The 22,814-nt window shown below is 38.6% G+C and overlaps 2 protein-coding genes across 2 annotated transcripts in view; one reads left to right on the top strand and one right to left on the bottom strand.

Annotated features, from left to right (window-relative positions):
* The window catches only part of RAD50 (RAD50 double strand break repair protein), a 96,144-nt gene that overhangs the window by 18,723 nt on the left and 54,607 nt on the right, over positions 1-22,814 (bottom strand). Inside the window, exons 3-16 of the mRNA XM_067566431.1 lie at positions 19,046-19,231; positions 18,822-18,885; positions 18,222-18,305; positions 16,972-17,123; positions 14,904-15,089; positions 14,533-14,737; positions 11,343-11,471; positions 9,741-9,906; positions 7,219-7,412; positions 5,924-6,130; positions 4,217-4,399; positions 3,818-3,975; positions 1,845-2,020; positions 937-1,174 (exon numbers count right to left, since the gene is read on the bottom strand). Coding sequence (XP_067422532.1) covers positions 937-1,174; positions 1,845-2,020; positions 3,818-3,975; positions 4,217-4,399; positions 5,924-6,130; positions 7,219-7,412; positions 9,741-9,906; positions 11,343-11,471; positions 14,533-14,737; positions 14,904-15,089; positions 16,972-17,123; positions 18,222-18,305; positions 18,822-18,885; positions 19,046-19,062 — 2,159 coding nt within the window. The 5' untranslated portion in view covers positions 19,063-19,231. The remainder of the gene's footprint in view (positions 1-936; positions 1,175-1,844; positions 2,021-3,817; positions 3,976-4,216; positions 4,400-5,923; positions 6,131-7,218; positions 7,413-9,740; positions 9,907-11,342; positions 11,472-14,532; positions 14,738-14,903; positions 15,090-16,971; positions 17,124-18,221; positions 18,306-18,821; positions 18,886-19,045; positions 19,232-22,814) is intronic.
* On the top strand, positions 21,353-21,775 carry LOC137165938 (uncharacterized). The gene has a single exon (XM_067567473.1). The coding sequence runs from the start codon at positions 21,353-21,355 to the stop codon at positions 21,773-21,775; it is 423 nt and encodes a 140-aa protein (XP_067423574.1).

The following is a 22,814-nucleotide window of genomic DNA, read 5'->3' as shown; positions in this document are numbered from 1 at the left end:
TGTTTTGGGGTTTTATTTTGGGGAAGTGGTGGGGAGAGAAGAAAAGGAGGATAATTCAAGGTGCTCTCTGTAATACGTTTTTTCCCAGTAGAAAAGATGCAGACAATTTTGAAGCAAGGAGATTTAATCTTTGTAGAGATATCTGCAGGGATCCTTCCTATGATTTTTTAAAACATTACCTCTATCTGGTGCCATCTGGCAAATTCCAAAGACAACAACAATTAAACTGTTCCTTAGGAATATCTAATATTAAGGGATAACATTCAATCCATGCAGGAATGGGTTAGCAGTATACAGAGACAAGGACGGATTCCAAAAAAGGCAGGAAAACACACACACACTTGAACCTCAGGAATAAAGAGGAGATGCTGGGGACCCACAAGGAAGTCCCTGCAGACCCCAAGTTAAGAGCTCCTGCTCCAGAAGGCCTGAATACACACAACCTTCTCAGAAACAGAAAGAGATTAATACAAATAATTGATTGATTTTCTCCTGTAACAAAATGTTTCTAAAATGGTGAGCTTGATTAACAGTGTTTTTAGCAATACAGCCTACACTTCAGCATTTATGGCAAACAAATTTAACATGAAACACAATGAAGACATTTTAGTAACAGCATAAATCATTTCACCATTTTAATTATAAGGATGTTAAAAAGTGGGGAAAAAACAGTTTTTTTTATACTGGAAATGACCATGAAAAAGCAATATTTAATCAATTCCTCTGCCTAACCTCCTACAGAAATGTGGAAGTACTGTAACTGTCAAACAATAGCACAGCCTAAACAGAGTAGAGAACAAAGCTCTTGGTTATTATATGACAGTTCTGTGGGTTAGTGTTTTGAGAGTTGAATTATCTACTCCCAAAGTATTTTCCTCATGATTCCTTGTAAAAGCGTGTAACAAGAGGCATAGCATACTCTGCTTGGTACCTTACCTTATTGGTTTAAGCCCCATCATTTCATCACGTTTCTTTTCTCTTCTTTTAAGCTCAGACTCTGTTGACTTTAGTTTATCTGGAGCAAGACGTAACTTGGACTGGAGATCGCTAATTACATCTTGCAGTTCTGACTCTGTTTGAAAGACCCTCTGACAAACTGGGCAACATGACTGGTTCTCATCTGTCAGCTGTGTAATAAACTGTGAATAAACTGCTGTGGCTCCAGCTAGCATAGCTATTTTTAAAAGAGTAAATTAAAGTTTGTCAATTAAAGCAGTGAATAATCAAATCTGCAACAATAAATTGTAGCACTGTAAAGGGAAACAGAGTTGATACCCATGAAATTAGAAGAAAAAGGGAATATTTTATCCTAAATTGCTCTCTTAAATAAATGAATTGTGAAAGTGACTGTAATTTTCTTTGAATACTACCAGATCTTTCTGCTAACATTAGGTATGACAAGCCACATCTGTGACCACACTGCAGTTGCTAGTTTGCACTGATTTGTATAGCTGGCAGATCCAGGGAACGGAATATCCTCCCAGGTTTGACACAATCCAGGATCAGGTCTTACGTATTTACTAAGTCAACACAGCTACCAATAAATTTAGAAGAATGAAGTAATAAGGTAGCAAATTGATTGAGAGAATGAAAATATTTTTGTGGCTGTTTACATGCAATCTAGAACTAAAAGAATAAACCTAAGAAAGACTGAATTTCATTTTATTCTTTAACATGGCATCTTTGGAGTGGGCTGTATATCAAATTTTATATTAACTATTGCTCATCTCCCAAACAAAGATAAGGACCCACTACTGTATATAAAAGCAATTTTACTGTCTTAAGCGTTGGAATTTAAATTTTAAAATAACTTTAGAAGACAGTGAAGAAATACATAAACTTACCTCGCTGCTTTGAAGTTTTTTCAATTTCATCCCGAAGTTTAAATAGATCACTATCAAAATCTTGGCTTCCACAAATATCAAAAAGTTTGTCTTCATAATTGGATAATTGCTCTTCTTTTTTCCTTAGCTCAATACTGATATGATTTTTATTTTGTTCTGCTGAAGCTAGTTCTTTGCTGAAACAGGAATGTGTGAATTCTTGTATTAAAGAAGGGCACCAAAACAAGCTTACAAACTATTATAGCCCAGAAACTATCAGGTTAGCTTGAATCTCAAATTCACATTGGACAGATTCTGCCAGTTTTGTCTGAAAAACTAATCTATAAGGAATACTTTCCAATACTATAAGTATTGGACAACACTGTTTATTTGCTTATTTGAATAATGGGATAAAATGTTGCATTTCAAAAGTCTACTGCCAAGATATTACTTTTGTTTTCTAGCTTATTCCTGGAGTCCATTTCTAGAAATGAAATCTGAATTTCATTTTTATTATTCCAGAGGGGTAGCTGTGTTAGCCTGTATACAGCAAAAACAACGAGAATTTCTGCAGAAATTAAATTTGTTAGTCTTTAAAGTGCTACAGGACTCTCGTTTTTATTTTTATTATTGTTTACTCCACTTATGTACTACACAATTTTAAAAAAATATTTTGAGCCAGCTTTTGGCTTAAGTATTCTTGCGAAAGGGTGTTAAGTCACATAAGGAATATATATCTTTGTTAGGAGTTCTAAAATTAGACTGCTTCCTAACAGTTATAAGCAAATAACGTAAGTCCATTACAGAATGTACCTGGTAAGTGGTATTTCCAATATAAAAAATTCAGACCTATGTTCTTGAATAAAATATTGATTCGACAACCATAGAGGGAAGAAAACCAATCCAAATTGTCTCTCTTCTTCAAGAAAAGTATCTTTCTTGACTGATCATTATGTTTCATGTTTCTGAATCTTGTAGTATCATTATGCTCCAAATCTTGTAACCAGAGCTGCACGAATAGACCCTTATATTTATATGGAGTATCATGAACTTCAACTGGATTCTGCACAGCTATAGAAGGTCTGCCAATATTTATCCTATTGCAGGACTGGGGCCTCAATAATTTTTAAAACAGAAATTATGGGCTTGATGTAGAGATTTCTGGGTGAGATTTTTTGGCCTGTGTTATGCGGGAGGGTAGTCTAGATTAGCATAATGGTCCCTTCTGACCTTAAATATGCATTAATTTTAAGATGATGAGCCGTAGCTGCCTACTACAAATTAAATAGCAGCTTTTGGAAGAAGCATCAGTGTTCATACACTTAATTCATAAACTCTGGTTCAATGTCTTGCAGTACATATCAGGGAAAATAAAGAGTGGACCTAAATTAAATAAAAGAATTGGGGTTAAAAAAAAAAACAAAAAAAACACTGCTAAAACTAGTAGCAGTAAAAAAAATCAAATCTAACCTAAACAACATATACAGTTTATTTTGTTTACAGAGGTGTGATGTATATCATTAGTGTGCTGATGTTACTAAATCTATTTGTCAAATCATTTCACAGAATCAAAATACAATTACAGATACGTAATCATACAAGAGAAACATGATACTCCAGTTAGGAAACAATCAGTCTGTGACATGTTTAGGAAAACCAAAGACTAATTTACTTATTCAAATAATGCAATCAATGACACTCGTTCAGCAGGGACTATATAATAGCAAAGAAGTCTAAAATGTTGCTTCAATGCAACACAGGAAATATTACATGTTGCAAGTGACTTTAATAGTAAGCACTGTTTTATTTGCTATTAGTTATGAATTAAATAACCAGCAGTATATTTTGTTGCACACTGCAACAGTAAACAACAACCATTATAAAACTGTAACTGTAGTAAGGAAACAAAAATAATGGATTAAACTCTCCAATTCCAAAATGAACTAACTTCAGAAATTAATTCTGAATCCAGAATCAAGTAAATGAATACTTACTTAAGATGGGCAAGCTTGTCTCTTGTCTGATTAATCTCTCTAGTTTTAGTATGAAGCCAATCCTCAAGCTGTTTTTTATTAGGAAAATATCCCAGCAATGAGGTCAATTCATCAACATGCCTAGATTTTATTTTTCTGATCTGTTCCTCTTTGTCAACCTTGGGGAACAAAATAGTCTTAAAATAAACTTTTCTATATTCCCAAACTGTTATTTTATTCAGTGTGTAGTACTTATAAAGTTACATATTTTTTTAAAAGGCACAAACAATTTTTATCCTATTAATGATGTAAGATTCTGACAAATAACTGTTCCTCATAAAGCCTCTATGAAAGATATTAACTTCATGTAAGTTTCTTAATAAGGAGATAATATTAGGAAAATAAAAAGAAATACACTACTTTGTCTTTCCTCAACATATCCATTTGGGTGATTGTCGTGGTATGCAAGTTTATCTGTTCCATCTCCTGATCCAATTTCCGAAGAACCTTGTCCAGGTTTGCTTTCTCATTTTGAAGTTCTTGTACCTCCAAATCAAGAGCTTCTACAGTGCTATTCTTCTCAGCCTTATCGAGTTCACGTTCCTAAACAGAATAATAAAATTAACTAAAGATTTATTTTTAAATGTGATTTATAATTATGCCAATTTTGAGGAACAAGACTAATGAAGTCAGACTGACAATGAGGCAAGAGAAAGGGAGTACTTTTCATTACTCAACAGCAATATCTCTGGTGGATAAAGGAATGACAATTACATCATCTAAAAACACTCCACATAATAGGGTGAGACCTATGACATGGGACGGTAAGCAAGGGATGTAAAACAAAGAAAAGAAGGCATTTGATGCTAAGACTCCAAAAAGATTGCACAGCCTCCCCAATTGCTCATCCACTATGTTGATGGGTGCTAATATAAGAGAAGAAAAAAGAGTTTTCATTTCCCTAAGAAGGTGCTAGATAGCTAGAACATGGCTTCAATATGCCTCATCCACATCCAGTTTGCTCTTTGGTTTTTGGCATCCAGTGAATGTTAAACGATACTTAAGAGTTTTCCTTAAAGGAAAGACTACGTGGAGAAATTCCATGATGCATTCAATTCTTCAGTTGTAAGCAAAGAACAAAATATTTTGCTAGAAAGGCACAAATAAGGAGTCAGGAATTGGATAACTTGCTTTTGAATAGGGATGGCTTGTTACAAGCTTATAATTAAAGCAAAGATTTTGTCATGATTATTTTTAGTCAAAGTCAGGGGCAGGGTTCATGGAAACCCATGACCTGCCCCTGACTTTGACTAAATATAATGGTGACAAAATGGGGGGGGGGGGGGGAAGAGAGTTCGAGCCCCGCTTGGGTTGAGGTGGGAGGGCCCAACACCCGCTGCTGCTGCAGCTGACAGCTCTAGGGCCCCTGCTGCCTGTGGCAGTTTGGTGCTGCGGCTGGCAGCTCTGGGTCTGTGGGGCCTGCACTGCCTGCAGCTCAGAGCTGCAGGGCCCCCCCCCACAGCAGCTTGGAGCTCCAGGTCTGTGCGCCCCCCTGCAGCCCACAGTAGCAGGGAGCTCCAGATTCCCACACTGCCTATGGCAACTTGGAGCTCTGGGGCCAGCAGCAGGGAGATCTGGGTCCCCATGCAATGGCAAGAGGCTCTAGCTTTCCCCGCCACCAGCAGTGACTTGGAAGTCCGGGTCCCTGTTGCCCACAGCAGCTGGGAGCTGCGGGGGCCGCTGCTGGCTGACAGCTCCGGTCCCACCCTTACCTCAAACACCCTCCCCCAGGGCTGAAGCACAAAATGTCATGGAGGTCTCTGGAAGTCATGGAATCCATGACTTCTGTGACATAATCTTACCCTTACTTATAACTGTGAAAAACATGGCACCATGTGCACTTCACTCATGATTTTTCTTTGTCCCTGATTCCAACAAGTAAAATATAGTTCACTCAGAGAGAATATAATATAGGTTTTGGGGTTTTTTGGGATGGCAGGAGTGGTCAAGTTTTTTCACTATGTCACTGCTGTCCACATTTGTAATACTTTGATCAGAAGCAGCAAGACAACTGAATATGCTTTCAGTTGTGTATTTGTTTAAATTATTCAAATATAAAAATCTTACAGCCTTGACGAGTTCCTGATCCAGTTCCAGTATCCTGTCTGAAGACCCCTCCAACTTATTCAGTTCATATTTCATATTCTTCAGTTCAAGCTGTTTCTTATTTTGAATGTCTGACTTCAGGTCAATGGTTTTTTCCAGTCCAGTTTTCTTATCTCTTATTTCATCTATCTGTTTTTGTTTCATTGTTTCTTTTTCTGCAAATTCTCTCTGAACAAAGAAGCCATCCAACACGTCACTAAGCAATTACATGCAGCTGAATTCTTTATACATTCCCCCTACATATTTTTTTTCTAAGCAATCACTATGACCAGATTGGCACCTATCCAATGCAACATGCTGAAATATTTTGGAACATTAACTGAGCTGGTTGGAAATTTTCCATTAAACCATTTTTCTGTTGGAAAATATCAACTCGTCGAAATCAAACTGTTTTACAGGGAAGTGTTGATTTTGACAAAATTTTTTGACAGAAACCAGGCAAATTTCCAACAAAAACTTGCCTGATTTCCTGCCAGCTCACCTGTCTACCTTCCTAGCTCCTCAGCTGTTCACCTGGTGGGGAGCTTGGGAGCTGTGGCTCCCTGAATGCCTGGGAAGGCGGCTCCCTAAGATGGGCAGCCCACAGAGCCACCTGTCTGGGAAGTCAGGTATCCTGACTCCTTAGTTCCCCTAGCAAGAGTCAGGCAATCATGTAAGCAAGCTGAAAAATTCCATTTCAGTTCTCCTGCTATGGGATAAAAGCTTTTTTTCAAAAATTCAAAATTTTTCATGGGCAAGAAGAATTTTTTTCCAGCCAACTCTAGACATTCATGTTAAACCTAATTATTATTATTATTATTATTATTTGTATTTCCATACTACCTAAGGGCCCCAGTCATGCATCAGACCACCCCTGCACTAAGCACAGTATAAACAAAGAACAAAAAGATGGTCCCTGCCCAACAGAATTTACAATCTAAGTATTAAATGGGTTTTCACTACATTAGAGCTCGTAATAAATTACATTGTCTTTGTAAATAAAAAAAAATACATATATAAGATGTCCTTGCAAGGTCTTCCTGGCTGAAACAACTTACAATGCCAAACATATTCTAAAGTTGTTGACAGTTGTGTGTAATATTAGAATTGTGAGATTAGGATGCACATAATGGTAATGTAGGTTCCTTGTGAACATTTGACTAGGAAATAAAGAACACAACTCCTGATGACTTCATTGCTGTCAACTCACATGCATTATAAGAACCAATATTATGGGAATTAATTATGATAATGCATTAAGGTGACAAAATCGTTACCATTAACTGACTGGCAGTTTCTGCTTCTCTTTCTTGTCTCTCTTTCACAAGCTTGTGAAAATTGTTAATTTGTCTTTCATTAAAAGGTGCTCGTTCAAAACCATCTAATTCCAACTGTGCTGCCAAAGCCTGGATTAACGAATCCCTGGTCCTGATGTCCTGCTGGTGACGATCTGCTTGCAGCTGAAGACGACCTTCACACACATATTTGTACGCATACATGCACAAACACACACAAAAATAGGATTTACACATTTAGAATTATATACATCAAGAATAGATTATGTTACTTATATCTGATAATGTTTAATATGCAAATCATTTGGGAGGGATGTTTCTACTCAAATTTTTTAAATTGCATGCATCAATAAATGAATTTTAGCAGCTTCTAGGAACTAAAGAAATAAGTTTCATTTCTTATATTATTAATGCCACTTTAGCTTTATTAACACAGGGAATTTAGTTTACTTATCACTATTTATGCTAGCTGTTTACTTTTTGAACTTCCCTTAGCTTGGACAATGAACATAGATTAAATAAGGTCACGTTTATTTTTAGTCAGGTCTGCTCTACACACACAGTTTCACACTAAAAGTGTGATGCTAAATCAATTTAATTAAAATAGGGCAACTTTGTGTATGGACCCTAAAATAATTTCTACATGACTTTTACCAGTTTAGTCTTCACCGGTAAATTTACAGGAATAACATACAGAATACACCCATATTTAAAACAACACAGGTGTGCCCACACAGTGGGTTGCAACAGCTTATCTGAATTAATTTAGTTTTTAAACTGATTTATGTTAAACCAATGTAACCACAGTGTATAAACAAGTCGTAAGGGGGACACAACTGAAAAACAAACAAAAAAATCCAACTCACTTCTGTTGGAAATTTGTTTTTACCCACTATTGTTTCAAGTAATTTATAATATTTCTAGAATTGACAGACATCAGAGGAAAAAAATCCTTATTTTTTCAATTTTTTACTTTGCACATCTGAAAGAACGTTGTCACTTTTCCCCCCAAGTAGTCAACAGTTGAACCTTGCAGCTGAACTCGGTGGGACTATGCTCATTTGCCTGTGAACGTGTTTGCAGGACTGGACCTTTAGTCAGTTTTCCCTGTCCGTGTGGGCCTTTTAGACAGCAGCAGGGGAGAACTCCCTCCTCCTTCCAATTTTTTAAAATAGGAAAACATGATTATAGAGCCACAAACACTGGGATGGCTGTCTCATGTAGTATCCATAACATTTATCTGTATTTTTTTTTTAAAAGACTAGATTTTAAGTTTGATGTTATCCTTTTAAAATAAATAAAAATATTAACTAATTTTTTAAAAAATGCTTCTACAAACAATCTTGTAAATTCCCTTTTTAAAAAAAAAACATTAAAATTGAATTTTGTGTCTAAACTACCTGACAATACCCTTTTAAAGGTCTATTGGTATTGCCATTATTCCCGCATTTTGAACATTTTATCATTTCCCTATTTTAGGCCCCATTTGTAGACCTCAACATGATCTACATTTACACTCCATGAAGGCAGAGTCTGCACTAGTAATTCTTAACGGCAGATCACAGCTTTAACTTGCCTTGCAATGAAACAAGGCATTTCAGTTCTCAGTCTGTATTTTGTACAGACTTTAAAAAAACTCTAAAAGCAAAATGTGTTTTCTTTGACCAATTTAACAAAAAGCCATTTCTTCTAATGCAATAATGCTAATTGGTGGGGCAAAGAAATGCAGTGGCAGATCAGCAGGAGATAAGATGCCACCAGTATTTAGGATTATTTTCACTTTTCTATTGTAAGTGCCTATTTTGTGACCTTAATCATTCAGCCAATTCAAATCACATAATTCTGAAAGTAACATTAAACTGCCAGCTCACATTCACATTTTTCTCTTTCTAAATCCATACAAAATTCAGTATATAGGTTTTTAAATTGTTTTAAGTAGAAAAGCAATAACCTCCCTCCCTTCCATGTGTATTAATTTAATTTATCCTATTAAGGAATTTTGGTAATTGTCTAAACCAAGAACAAAGAACCTAAGAGGTTAATTACCACAACACCAAGAAGGAATATTAAACATTTAAAAGTCATGCTTTTACTATCTGAGTAATCCTGTTCCATTTTATAATCCTTCCAAAGATAATTATTACCTATACCATCCCATATTGATATTATTTTAACTGTATTTATGACATTTTCTGTTTACAGAAATTTTCATAAAACTTGTAATTAATGTACATATCCTGAAATAATTAATAAGCTATACAGAACAAGATCCACGGTATTTAGGGGATGTTTTGTATTTAGGGAATTTTAGAGAAATCACATGAAATACAACCTGCCTGAAAAACAACCTGGAAAATTGAAATTTGAAACTGACAAGCTGCCGCAGAAATTGAAGGAGCTGGCAGATTTCCTGGATGCACACCCTAATGAAATGTGTTGCGCATGCCTATGTATTCGACAATATTTTTGCATTAATTATTTTTTAAAAAATCAACCTATTATACCTTGTTCAACAAGTAATTCTGATTTCTCTTTGTTGAATCTCTGACACTCTTTGCTTGCTCTATCCAGCTCACGTTGACAGTCTGTTAATCTCCTTTCCTTCTCCTTTACTGTTCTCTGATGGTTCTGGTACATATCCCTTAGTTGCTCATCTGTTCCTTGAAAAACCTGTGCAGTCAGTATACAGCAGCATTAAAAAGTTAGCTTTTTAAACCGATTTATAACAAAGCATTTTGCCTGTGCTTATAAACTACATTATGCATTTTCCAAATGTTAAACACAGAATAAAATAAAAAAGGATAACATTATCAGACTTGTAATTTTTTACCATAAGAGGATTAAAAGGTATTTTGGATTAGCTTCACTAAACTTTTTTACTGCAGGAGTTAAGTCACAAGAACTAAGTAAAATTATCTGGGTCCAATAAAGAGATTCCCCTTTTTCACATTGATAAAAAAATATGATATATACTTTCTGTGATATGCGCTCCTGGACAAATTCTTTCTAGCTATCAAAACAATTTAATATATTTAGCACATAATGAAAGAACCACTAACTCTTTCACTGGCTATTTTAAATAGGAAGATTTGAGATGTTAATGGCAAGAGATGCCCTTGTACTTGTAGGTCAAGTTTGGGTTGCTCTACTGCCAATTAACGCAATTCATATATGGTCATGATCAGTCATCACTACTTTATAAAATCATTGATCCCATTGTTCACCACACTGAGCAGTTCATTCTATTCTGTAGATCTTGAAGGGAAAGGTAACAACAGTTTTAATCCCCATCTCTCCACTAAATCAAAAAGTAATACACCTTCATGACATTGTATTCTAACAGCTATTTGCTGTATTTAAGCCATTTATTTCTAGAGACCATTCTGATGATGGTGGCCACTCCTTAATACACATGGTTGTCAGGTTGCTCTTCTCAGTGAGAGCTGCAGCATGCTGAAAATTCACTTTATAGTATCATTGTAAATTGCACAGAAATCATACATGCAAAATAATGTTTATAGATATCTGTATTACTACTTAACTACATTATGCAACAACCTATTGCATCTCACATGCTTGAATACATCAACCAATGCTGGTGACTGATGATAAAACTGTATTGATTAGGAGGGTCAGCCACACTTTAAATTTTAAAACCATAGCCACTATCTCTCATGGTTTCTTTGCACCTTTTTTACTGAGTTTTTATAAACTTTGCCTCCTGATCCAGAAAAACACTTAAGCATATGAGTAGTCCCACTGAACTGAATAGGACTATTTGAATTTTTAAGTGCTTTCTTGGGCTGGGACTTTGCTAGTGGGGGATTTTTTTAAAAAGTATTTTAATTATTTATTTATCAAAGAGTACGCCACGGAGTACATTTAAAACATTCAGATCTTTCTGCATTCAGTTTTACAATTGTGGCCCAAAATGTCTGTAAAATAAAACCAGCAGAACAAAAATACACTGTTCTGGGTATGAGTACACAAGTTTTAAAAAATTTATGGTTCATTCTATAACAAATGTATATTTCACTCTGTAATACGTGACTGCTGCTGATTTTTTTTAGGATGAAGGATGGTGACATGGGATTTATAAGGCAAACCTTTGCCATCTTCTGTTGCAAATCCTGGTTATCTTTTTCCATCTGCCTTTTCCTGCTGTCCAGAGCTTTAATCTCATTGTCAAGTCTCATTACTTTTGCAAGATTCTGTTCAATTTCTGACAGACGGTTCTGAAAAAAAAAAAAAGCTAAAGTAAATTAACTTCACTACAGTTTCTGGATTTTATAATCAATATTTCTGTTTAAATACACTATATTTTAAAAATGGGTCATGTTCAGCACCTACATGTTCATAAGGAGTTTTAAACAGTAGGGCAATGGTTCTCGAATCTTTTCATACCATGCCCCACATGTTAATCAAGACATTGTTTTGTGGATCACCTCCCATCCTAATGAGACAGCATTCCTGCAGCAACTACAGTAGATACTTACATGGAAAAGTAATATTAGCAAATTACTTGAAATCTTAGCCTTCAAAGAATTTCCCCCACTGCTGATCACGCAGGTTTCAGACCAAACCTCAGTGCCTGTGATTAAATGCTGGCACTCACTGAGAATGGCCTTCAGAGCAGGCAGAACACAGCTGCAATATTCCTAGACCTTACTATTACATATGACACAATCTGGTATACAGGCCTATTATACAAACTGTCATTGATCCTACTAAAGTGGGTTGTCATGGCTGTGGAACTATTGCTGAGAGGCTGCTAATTCCAAGTTATGCTTGGACAAAACAAACAAACAAACAAACAAACAAAAAAAAACCCCAAAAGCAACAACAAACAGCTCCTGGAGGTTTCAAAACAACGGTTTACCTCAATTCTAACACCAACACATTTCAATCTCTTCACAAATGACCTTCCCAATACCACTCCACATGTTTTAGCTATGTCATGACATCTGTCTGGTAGCACAGTACCAGGATTCCAATCACCTACAACTCCTGAATGCTGACATAAAAGAGGTGGCCTACTATATTAAAAGATGGAGACAAACCTAGTACCAAAAAGACAGTTTCCAGCTCCTTCCATCTATATCACCTAAAGGCCAACAAACTGTCAACATCCTCCTGAATAGACAAAGGCTGGACGATGACCCAAAGCCTATGTAGCTAGCTGTTCTACTGGGCTGCACTTTGATTTTCAAGGAACACCTTACCAAAACATTGCTGAAAATGAAGACAAGAAACAGCCTAATCAGCAAATTGAATGGTTCTAACTGGGAAACCAATGCACAGCCAGTAAGAATCCCTGGGCTTGCCTTGTGCTATTCTGTAACACAGTGCTGCTCCCTGGTGTGTCTTGTCTCACTTCACACAGGACTACTGGCCATTCAGTTGAATGAAACCATGCATATAACAAGCACCATAAGACAACACTGCTCCTCTTGACATCAGACAACAAGTAGCCTTGCAGAATCTGCTCCTTAAGGTGTAAGACATGCCATATCTACCCGTTTAAAACATTTGTTTAATCCACTGAACCACCATCTCAGTTTAAGGCACCCTGCCTGGACAATTCCCCTATGGATCCTCAATATCACTTCCAGGTGGCATAGTACGTGGTAAGAATAAGCTTCAAACATAGCCAATGCCCATCTTATGACACATCCAACAGTCCAACCCTCTGGTTTTGACCTTCCATGTCATTTTTGGGTAAAGTGCAATCTCTTTAGAAGTGCAGTGATCAGATGTGCTGCTAATGACTATAAGCAGGGCTTCTGTAATTCCCTCCTTTGCTGCTTGGCCAGTTAGAATATGTAGGCCACATACCTACAGGCTGTACTCATCAGCAAGGGCTGCCTGGTTCCCTCATGGACTTGCATAAAAAAAAATGCTCTTCCCTCAGCTACTGAATAGTTAAGGTGCTTAGCACATTTGACTTGATTGTCTAAGTAGATGCAGCACAATATGTAAGCAATGTATTTAATATCTTTAAAAGAAGTTAAAATATATCTAGTAGTCAATTTTCTGCATACTGTGGTTAAAAACTTCTGCACTAGGATGCCTCACTGTACTACTAATGGAAGAGTTACAGGAACAAGAATTGCTATAATTTATCTGTACTGGTTGTAGATATGGAATGTGTCATGGCACCATTGTAAAATAGGCTCTAGGTATTATTTACTTAGAGGCAGGAAGTGGGTTTTGTATAGATGTTTTTCTCCCCATTGCTGATGGCATATTCAAGTGTTAATATATTGTTTCAGGGGAAGTTAATAGATAAGAAAATATGCCACCGTATGAAACTAAAGCAGATACTATAATCAATCTTCCAAAATCAGCTGTTGAATAAATGTTGAAGATTGTGAATTTTTCCAAAAGTTTTGTTACTCAACCAGACATCTTAAGACAGGAAAGATACATGTTCTTTCAAAGTTTGGCCTGAAAATCCCAAACTGGAAGTAAATTAATTTAAATATAAGAAAAAATAAATTGATCCAAGATGGTGTAAAGATAAGATCAGATCATTTCCACCACATCTTTGAATATAAATTCTACTCGTACAATTTCATTATTTGTCATGATGAAAATGACCTCTAAGTTCTGCTCTGAATTTTATGGTTAAATGGGGAAAAAAAATCCCCCATCAAAACAAAACTGATACAAAACTATTCAAGATAGTTAAGTCCAAAGCAGAATTCAAAGAGTTATAAAGGGATCTCACAAAACTGGGTGACTGGGCAACAAAATGGCAGATGAAATTCAATGTTGATAAATGCAAAGTAATGCACATTGGAAAACATAATCCCAACCATACACAACCTGTGGAACTCTTTGCCAGAGGATGCTGTGAAGACCAAGACTATAACAAGGTTAAAAAAAGAACTAGATAAGTTCATGGAGGATAGGTCCATCAATAGCTATTTTAGCCAGGATGGGCAGAGATGCAAAACCATGCTCTGACGTGCCTCTAGCTTCTGTTTGCCAGAAGCTTGGAATGGGCAACAGGGAATGGATCCTTGATGATTACCTGTTCTGTTCATTCCCTCTAAAGCACCTTGCATTAGCCACTGTTGGAAGACAGGGATATTGGGCTAGATGGACCCTTGGTATGACCCAGTATGGTCATTCTTAAGTTCTGATGATAATACAATATTAAGCTTGAGAGATTTTAATCATACAGAAGTCAGGAAATTCCTATAGCAAGCAACCTTTACTCTCTCTCTCCTAGTGAACATGTACAGTATTACAATAAAAAAATTAATTACATCATCATACAAACAAAATTACCTTTAGAGGATTAAGTTGATTCTCAATAGATTTTACATTTTCCTTAGAAGCAGCCAGATGAGCTTCCCTATTACTAAGATGATCTTGAATTTCATGTGCTTTTTCTTTATTCTGTTTTAGATATTTCAGTTCTGTTTGACACTCTTTTACCTTCAGGCTTTGCTTCTTACGTACCAGACGAAGAGTTTCCAATGCTTTAATATACCTTTCAAAAGGAAAGCCATGTGTAAATTTCAAATCCTATTGGCACATGCATCTTTGTGAATGAAATCAACACTGTAGCATGAGCATTTTAGTGAGCATTTAAACAATTAGAATTAAATCGAAGGCATACTTTACAGTAATAATGTTCATTATGGAAAGAACTAAACCTTGTTGCTGAGAAGATCTCATCAAATTTTTGTTTCAGGGCCTTTCCCTCACTTAAAGGCCAGTTGGAGTCTTCTTGATGACAGAAAATGACATTGTTAATCACAGATTTGGAAACACCAAGGGCGCTGATCATCTCTCGGTCAATTTCTGCACACTTGGAACTGAGACTGACCTTCTCTCCAAGCCTGTGTATATAGATTAAGAAAGTGCATAACAATAAGATGACTAGTGGTTGCTGTACAGCTATGATTTTTTTCTGAAATAAATAACATTCTGTATAATTTCAACATTCTAACCCCACTTGTTTTGATACTAAGTCACAAATTATTATTTTTACAACGGTAAATGTTTTTGCCCCTCATTATTCTCACTCCTCTTCCATTTTTAACTCTGAATACCTCATTTCCAACCAAATGGATTTTGATACAGCATTCCTTTGATTTCAAACAATTTTTCTTTAGCTTAATGTCACGTTAGTTGTGTATATAGCATCAGTTTGCTAACTGTGACTGCATAACCAGCAGAGGGAGCAAAAAACATAGTGATTAATGAAAAAGAAATGCTCTTTTTAAAAAAATGTCAGAGATGAGAGTCGAATAAACAGATAGATACTTGGAATGAGTTGCAATGGGACTATTTCCTCACCAAATTACATTAATTGACTTCTTCAGTGCCAACAGGACATAAAGTGAATATAGTGTATAAACAACTCCTTCACAATTAAACTATCACTGAGTGACTTAGGTGCTGAAGTCCACTGAAAATCAACGAGACTTCAGCAATTTTGAAAGTTTTACCCATTAAATCTTGGGATTTCTTGTAATAAATAAAACATATAGACTATACTGTTTCAACCTGTGGTATGCGTATCCCTGGGGGTATGCGAGACACAGGCAGGGGGTATCCGGGGAAAAACAGAGTGAAGGGGAGGTGGGTGGCAGCTGCTGACTTCTGGGGAAGCCAGGCAGCAGCAGCCCACTTCCCACCTGGTCCCAGCTCCAGCTGGGAGGCATGTGGCAGGCCCTGGCTTCTGGGTAAGGCAGGTGGTAGCCCCCACTTCCCTCCCAGTCATAGCTCCCAGCTGGGAGGCAGGAAGCAGCCACTGGCTTTTGGGGAAGGCGGGCGGCAGCCCCCCGCTTCCTGCCAGATCCCGCTCCGAGCTGAGAGGCAGGCAGCAGCCCCCTGCTTCCCGCCGGGTGTCAGCTCCCCGATGGGAGCCCAGTGTTAGCCTCCTGCATCTTCTGAGCTGGGCTCGCAGCTGAGTGGCAGCCACCCGTGCCCCGGCTTGAAGACAAGCAGCAGCTGCCTGCCCACATCCCGGGGTCCTAGCAGGAATGGAAGTCTCCTCTGCCCCAGCTTGGATTGGGTGGCAGTCATCCACCTCCTGGGCTGGCAGCTAGGCGGCAGCTGTCTGCAACTTGCCCAGGTGGCAGCCCCCCTCCCTGGCTCAAAGCCCAGTGCCCAGAAAACTTGTCAATTTCACTGCTCTATGACAGCCCCAGATTTTACCAGTTACCCTCTTTTCCTGACTCTCTATCACCTTCCTTCCCTGTCTCTCTCTCACCCCTTCCTCCTCTCAAATCTATGGCAAAAAATTTGGTACAGCGCTTTATATTCCCCAGCATTGGCATGCCGCTCAAAGCCTCCTAGCTTTGGCCAACATCACCTTTAGCACAGATACATACTTGACTTCTTCTACCTCTGGTGTAAAGGTGGTAGCCCTGCCCACACTAGATCTAACATCTGTCATGTTACGGCCTTATATACTCAGTCCTTCTTCCACCATATGGCTCATTAGTCTGTAAATATAAAATCCTGTGGAATAATGAGTGTTGGGGTATTTATTAAAATTTTCAGAAGTTAGGGGGTACTTGCTTCTTAAAAGATTGAGAAACACTGATATAGACAACGCAATAGGACTACATGTAACTTTTTGTTAATTTAATCTGAAAGAGTAGGTGAGTTTTGATAAATTATCCGCTTACCTCTTTTCTTACATGTAAAGTTACATATAAAACAAATGTATACTCATACTAAGAAACAATGTTTAAAAAACCTACAACTTACTTTATTCTGGTAATGACACCTTCAAGAGTTTTAAATTCTGTTTTCTTGCCTTTCTGAGTACAAACCATGGATCGCTGGACAGCTACAAGCTCTCCATTAACATCACGAAATTGCAGTCGAATCTGAGCTCTGACATCTGTTTCATTAGCAACCTTTGACAGGAAAATAATATGAAAACCTGTTTAACAAAGAAAACTTTTCTGGGCATCCAAGCATATGTTCCAACGTCATAAGTGAAATCTTGGCTCCACTGAAATCAATAGTTTTGCCATTGACTTCAATGAGGCCAGGATTTCACACAAATTCTTTTTTTGACCTATAGTTTATTATCCAGAATGGTTATGCATACCTTGCATTTTGGCTATCCTTATACCCTAAAATGCAAACACTCCTCCACACCCATCTGATAAACAGTTATCAGAGGACCTCCCCTCAAGTAAATAGAACAGAAAAATAACCTCCTTTAAGATTGACACCAAACATTCATGTGCAAGTCATGATCCAGGCCTAAATCATGCAGAGAGTAAATCTCTATACTGTAGGTGTGACCCAGAATCAAATATCATCTCAAATATAGAAAGGCTAACTCATATGCAACACCCATAAAATCTTAGTTATTTAGTTTATCAGTAACTCGGAAGGAATAGCCCATGTTCAAAACACTCTGTTAAAACCATCAATTTACTAATGACTAAGACTAATGACAATGACTAAGAAAATACCAAACAGATATTTGATAGACTTTTTGTATCAAATGGTATTATTTTTATTCTTGTATACAATATTTTCTGGCAACTAACACTTATAAAATATATTGACAGAGAATAAATGACACAGATATTCTCACACTGAAACTAAATACAGTTACAAACATGAATTTAGCAAATTTTTTAAAGATTTAAACAAATAAACCAATTTAGTATCTCAGGTGTTGTACATGCGCATATGGAAACCTTTCATAAAGTTAAATTAAAAGATAAATTTAACTGCAAAACAATCTACAGTTTGTAATGTTAAGATTGTGAGAAAAAAGAGAACCAACACGTTTAAGATTTAAGATTGACAACTCATTTCTTGTAATTTCTCCCTCCCAACTTCAATCCTCGCTTTTGTATTACATTAAAAGGGATGATTTAAATAATTAACACTTACTGGACTACCTCCATTTGGTGGCATACTCCAGTGTTCATTAAATATTTTGTCATATCCAGTACCAGTTAGACATACAAACTAGCCACCGTGATTCCTACCTTTGGATCATGAACAAATGAGTGTCCTTTTGTTCCTGGAGGGAAATCACCAGTAGAAATATATTTAAGGCATTCAATGATAGTCTACAGAAATGGAAATAAATATGTATCAGTATATCAATTTAGAGCTAGCAAAAAGCTGGACTGAGGAGGGAACAGAATAGCAATCCGTAAATACCTGAGAACCAAGAAATAGACATAATGGGATTAAATTAAGATAAAAGTATTCTTTCTGATCTTTTCAGGAAAAGCTTCATGACAATAGCTCTAATTAGCTTGTGGAATAGTCTCTTAAATGGAGATATCCAAGTCAATGGTGGATTAAAATTAGACTGGACGAAACACTAGTAAATGTACAATATGGCATAATTCTGCATTGGCAAGCAGATTGAGAAATACTGCATTAGATCATCTAATCAATCTTTTTGATTCCTGGGATCAGCTTGCTGCCTTCCTAAACTGTGTCAGGGAGTTCTACAGGACTGGTGTTAGTCCAAAGACCAGTCGTCAAGAAACACTGAATAGATCTTTCCATATCTAACTTCTATGGCTAATATCTAGTGCATAAACAGGTATTCGTAAAACAACAAAGGCTCCAACCTTGCAAGGAGCACTGTGCAGGCAGAATCCTGCACCCACATGGAGTTCGTTGTAGAATGCAAACCTGAAAGTGGAGTCCAAATTATGCAAGTGTCACATAATGCAAACTGTTTAGTTTTTATAATGTCATTAATTATAAATTCATATAAACGATCACTTGTTTGTATAAATTTGTGATTATTTATAATGACATGAAGCCTGTCTGCACTGTACAAAAGTCTTACCGTTTTTCCTGCACCATTTGGCCCCACCAAAATGGTTAAAGGATTAAAGAAAGTGATAACTTGTTTGTCTTTGTCCTCTACACCAAAACTCCTCACTCCCAGGATGCTCATCTTCTCAATTTTAGACATTTCTGCAGGATATTTTTTTCTTTTTTTCTGAATCCCAAAAATTAATTTTCACAAATCCTATAAAATAAACAGTTACATTTAGTGATGATTTAGGTACCAAACATTATCCTGTTTCTCCCAAAAAAATCGTGTACTATCAAAAAAAAGTATGTTATGTGTAATTTAAGACAGCAAAGATTCTTTGATTCTGGTTAAAGATGTGGATTACAGAGACTCCTTTAAATTATTTTTTAATTAAAACTTTATTCTTGGTTTAGAGATTTTCTCTTTTACAGTGAAAAGACAACCAAAACACAGAATGGTAAATTAAGAAATTTACTATTTGTTACTTATTCCTCACTGCAACTAAACAACTTAGGTCATCCTAAAAATATCTAACATTCCCTGAGTGTTTAGTAAAAGAAATATCCTGAATTAACTTTAGTAAAAACTATAACTCAATTTTTATGAGCTTTTGCTCAGAAGGCGTCAGTAAGAAAAAGTTATAGAAATTAACACATTTTCTTGAAAAACTTCAAAATTTGCTTTTGCGCAACAAACATAGCATCAAAACTCAAGAACATATGGACTGGCTTTCACGTTGTTCTACAGTACTCTCTCTCCCAAGGCCCCCACACAATCTAACACTTTAATTCACATAAGGCCTAATGCTAGGAGATATTTTTATCTTTGCTAGATTTACAGACCTAGACGCACAATCCTACAATCATGCAGGCTCGCCATGGCAGACACATGGAGTTCACATAGAGAAATAAGGGGAGTGCTGTACAGGCAATAGGGTCAGCCCATGTGGAGCTGTTACAGGATTGCTGGGCATAGTACTTAGGGGCAGGAGGTGTCTTACCTATCAGTATTTGCCAATAAGATTTATTTACAATTTAAGAAAAATAAACACAATACAGAACCCAAGGCAACAATCCAAAATAGGAGGGTAAAGGGATTGTTGATAATGAACACAGAGAAAGGAATTGCTGGATGAAACCAAGATAAGTATTTTAATTGTTTGGCTGTTATTTCATTAGGTGAAGCATGGAGCAGTTTGTCCTGTGCATCATTTGCTGTCAGTGATCACTGCAGTGGGGGGAGGAGGAAGCACAGTATTTCTTGAGGATGAAAGATTATTTCCCATGACAGGCAATTTACTGCAGCAATAGATGGGGAGTAGAAAAAAGAAATTTCTCAGCAATAATAGATCATTGTGCCCGATTCCACATATTATTTATTATCATTCCATTCCACAGATTATGATGTATTATTTGTACTACAGTAGGTCCTAGAAACCCCAAATAAGATCAGGGGTTCATTGTGTTACGCACTGAAAAAACATAGTGAGAAAGTTTGTCCTGCAAATTGCTCTCAATCTAGACAGATAAAATAGACAAATGTGAGGTGAGATTGCAGCACAGACAAGTCAAGTGACTTGCCCAAGATCATGCTATAGGACAATGGTTGAATAACATGCAAGACAGGTTTCCTGAATCCCAGTCCAGTGTCCGATCCACTAGGCCGTGCTAGCAGGTTACTCTGGTGGGAGTGGGCACAGAGAATTTCCTGGAGATAGCAGGATACTAAAATAATAGTAAGCAAGGGGAATTTCCCTAAAATGGCATGTTTCTGTGGTGGGGGTGGAAATTTTCCTGGTATGGCAGATTAAGACACTGGGAGTGGGTGCAGGATATTTTGCAGAGATGGCAGATAACCAGAGTGAGCAGGGGCATGAGACATTTTTCAGAGATAGCAGATTATCAGGGCAAGTGTGGGCATGGTGTATTTTCCAGACATAGCAGATTACGAGGATAAGAGTTGTGTTGGGGTATTTTCTAAGGATGAAGAGTTAGGGGCGTGGGCGCAGAGTGATTTCCAGGGATAGCGGGTTAATGGATGGAATGATTTCCAGGGATGCCAAGTTACCAAGGTAGGAGTGGGCATGGGGCATCTTCTGGGGATGGTGGGTTGGGAGCACAGGGGTGGGCACGGGGCATTCTCCAGGAACGGTGACGTCATCAGCACAGGGCATGTCCAGCGGTGGCAGGTTAGGAAGCTGGGAATCGGCATGGGCCACTTCCGAAGGTGGCGAGTGAGGGGGATGGGCACGGGCCATTTCCGGGGGTGGCGGGTGAGGGGGGATGGGCACGGGCCATTTCCGGGGGTGGCGGTGACTGGGGGCCTTTTTCAGCGATGCCGGAGCCCGGCTCGGGGGCGGACGGTGCTCTGGGGCTGGGACACCAAGGCCCCTTCACAGACACGTCCTGTCCCTCTGCCCGGCGCGCGCCTGAGCCTTGGGCCGGGGAGCAGCCGCCCAGCGCTCCCCATCCCCCGCTTTCCCAATGCCCGCCGCCCCCTCAGGAACAACCGCAGGGTCACAGCACCCCGTGCACCCGGGTCCCGCCGCCCCCCCGGCAGAGACCCGCGCCGGTCACCTCACCGAACAGGCCGCAACTAGACGTAGCTCACACGCTTTGCCCGGCTCGGCTCGGCCCGCCCAGCCCCAGCGGCAGCGCGAGCTCGGCCCCGCCCTCCGAGTCCCCACAGTTCAGGAGAGCCCGGGCCCGGCCCGACCTGACCCCAGCTGAGCTGCCTGCTCTGGACCGTCTGGTCTAAGCGCGTGGGCGGGCGCTGTGCCCCAAGGAGCGGGCGCCTGGGCCGGTAGGGCCTGCTAAGAACAGACATGGGCCGAAGCCCAGCCAGCCACCAATGGTTCCTACACCCATTTCAGACACCCTTCCCCCAGCGACCCCCACATTTACAGCGACCCCCACCTTAGCCCCCCATGCTCATATCCGGCCCCCAGTATACCCACCTCAGACCGCATCCCCCCATGCCCTTGTCAACCCCCACTATAGCCACATCAGAACCATCTTCCTCATGCCTGTATCAACCCCCCATACCCATCTCAGACTCACATCAGCCTGCCCAGTACACCCTCCTCACACCCGTCTGCCCCATATCATTCTCCCCCTATCTACCTCAGCCCTCCCCACCCCCAGGTCCCCACATACCCTCAGCCCTTTCCCCCATGACGGTCAGGACACAATACAAGACACAGCATAAGAGCAGTTGGACCTTTTTTATGAGTTATCCCCCCCTTTTTTTATTCCTAAATTAACTGTTGTGGGAACTTTGTGTTGCTATCCCATCCCCCTTCTCTCCCTTTTTCCTTCACTCCCTTCTTTGCCCCCTTTTTCCTTTGTCCATGTCACCACTGGAAATGGGGGTAGGAGGGAAAGTGTGAAAGGCGAGAGGAAAGAACGACAGAAAAAAAAAAGAGAAATTGTGAAAAAAAAATTTTTTCACAAAGCTACCATTTCTGGAGCAGCTCTCCACAGTAGTTTGGGCACCTGACGAGGGCCATCCTTGGGTTACTGATTGGGCTGCGAGTGCTCTTTCTTGAAAAAAGTTATTTAATCCAACTCTGAAGATCTGTGGGGGAGGTGTATTAAAGCTATTTAAATATCTAGTTATTATTTTAGATCAGTACATGCTGCCTCCCTGATGTCAAATCACCTCTCACTATTTTGGCTTTAGTAACCAAGGCCAGGCAAAAATTCAGGGTTGTCCAAAACACAGCAGCCAGCCTTCTGAGCTGAGCCACAAGGAACACATTGGACAAATGCTCTACACTCTATGCTGGTTGCTATTC

This window comes from Emydura macquarii, unplaced genomic scaffold (assembly GCF_026122565.2).
Source record: "Emydura macquarii macquarii isolate MOO-44397 ecotype Brisbane River unplaced genomic scaffold, CSIRO-AGI_Emac_v2 contig_2768, whole genome shotgun sequence".
NCBI lineage: Eukaryota > Metazoa > Chordata > Testudines > Chelidae > Emydura > Emydura macquarii.
This window is presented reverse-complemented; position numbering and strand designations above follow the sequence as displayed.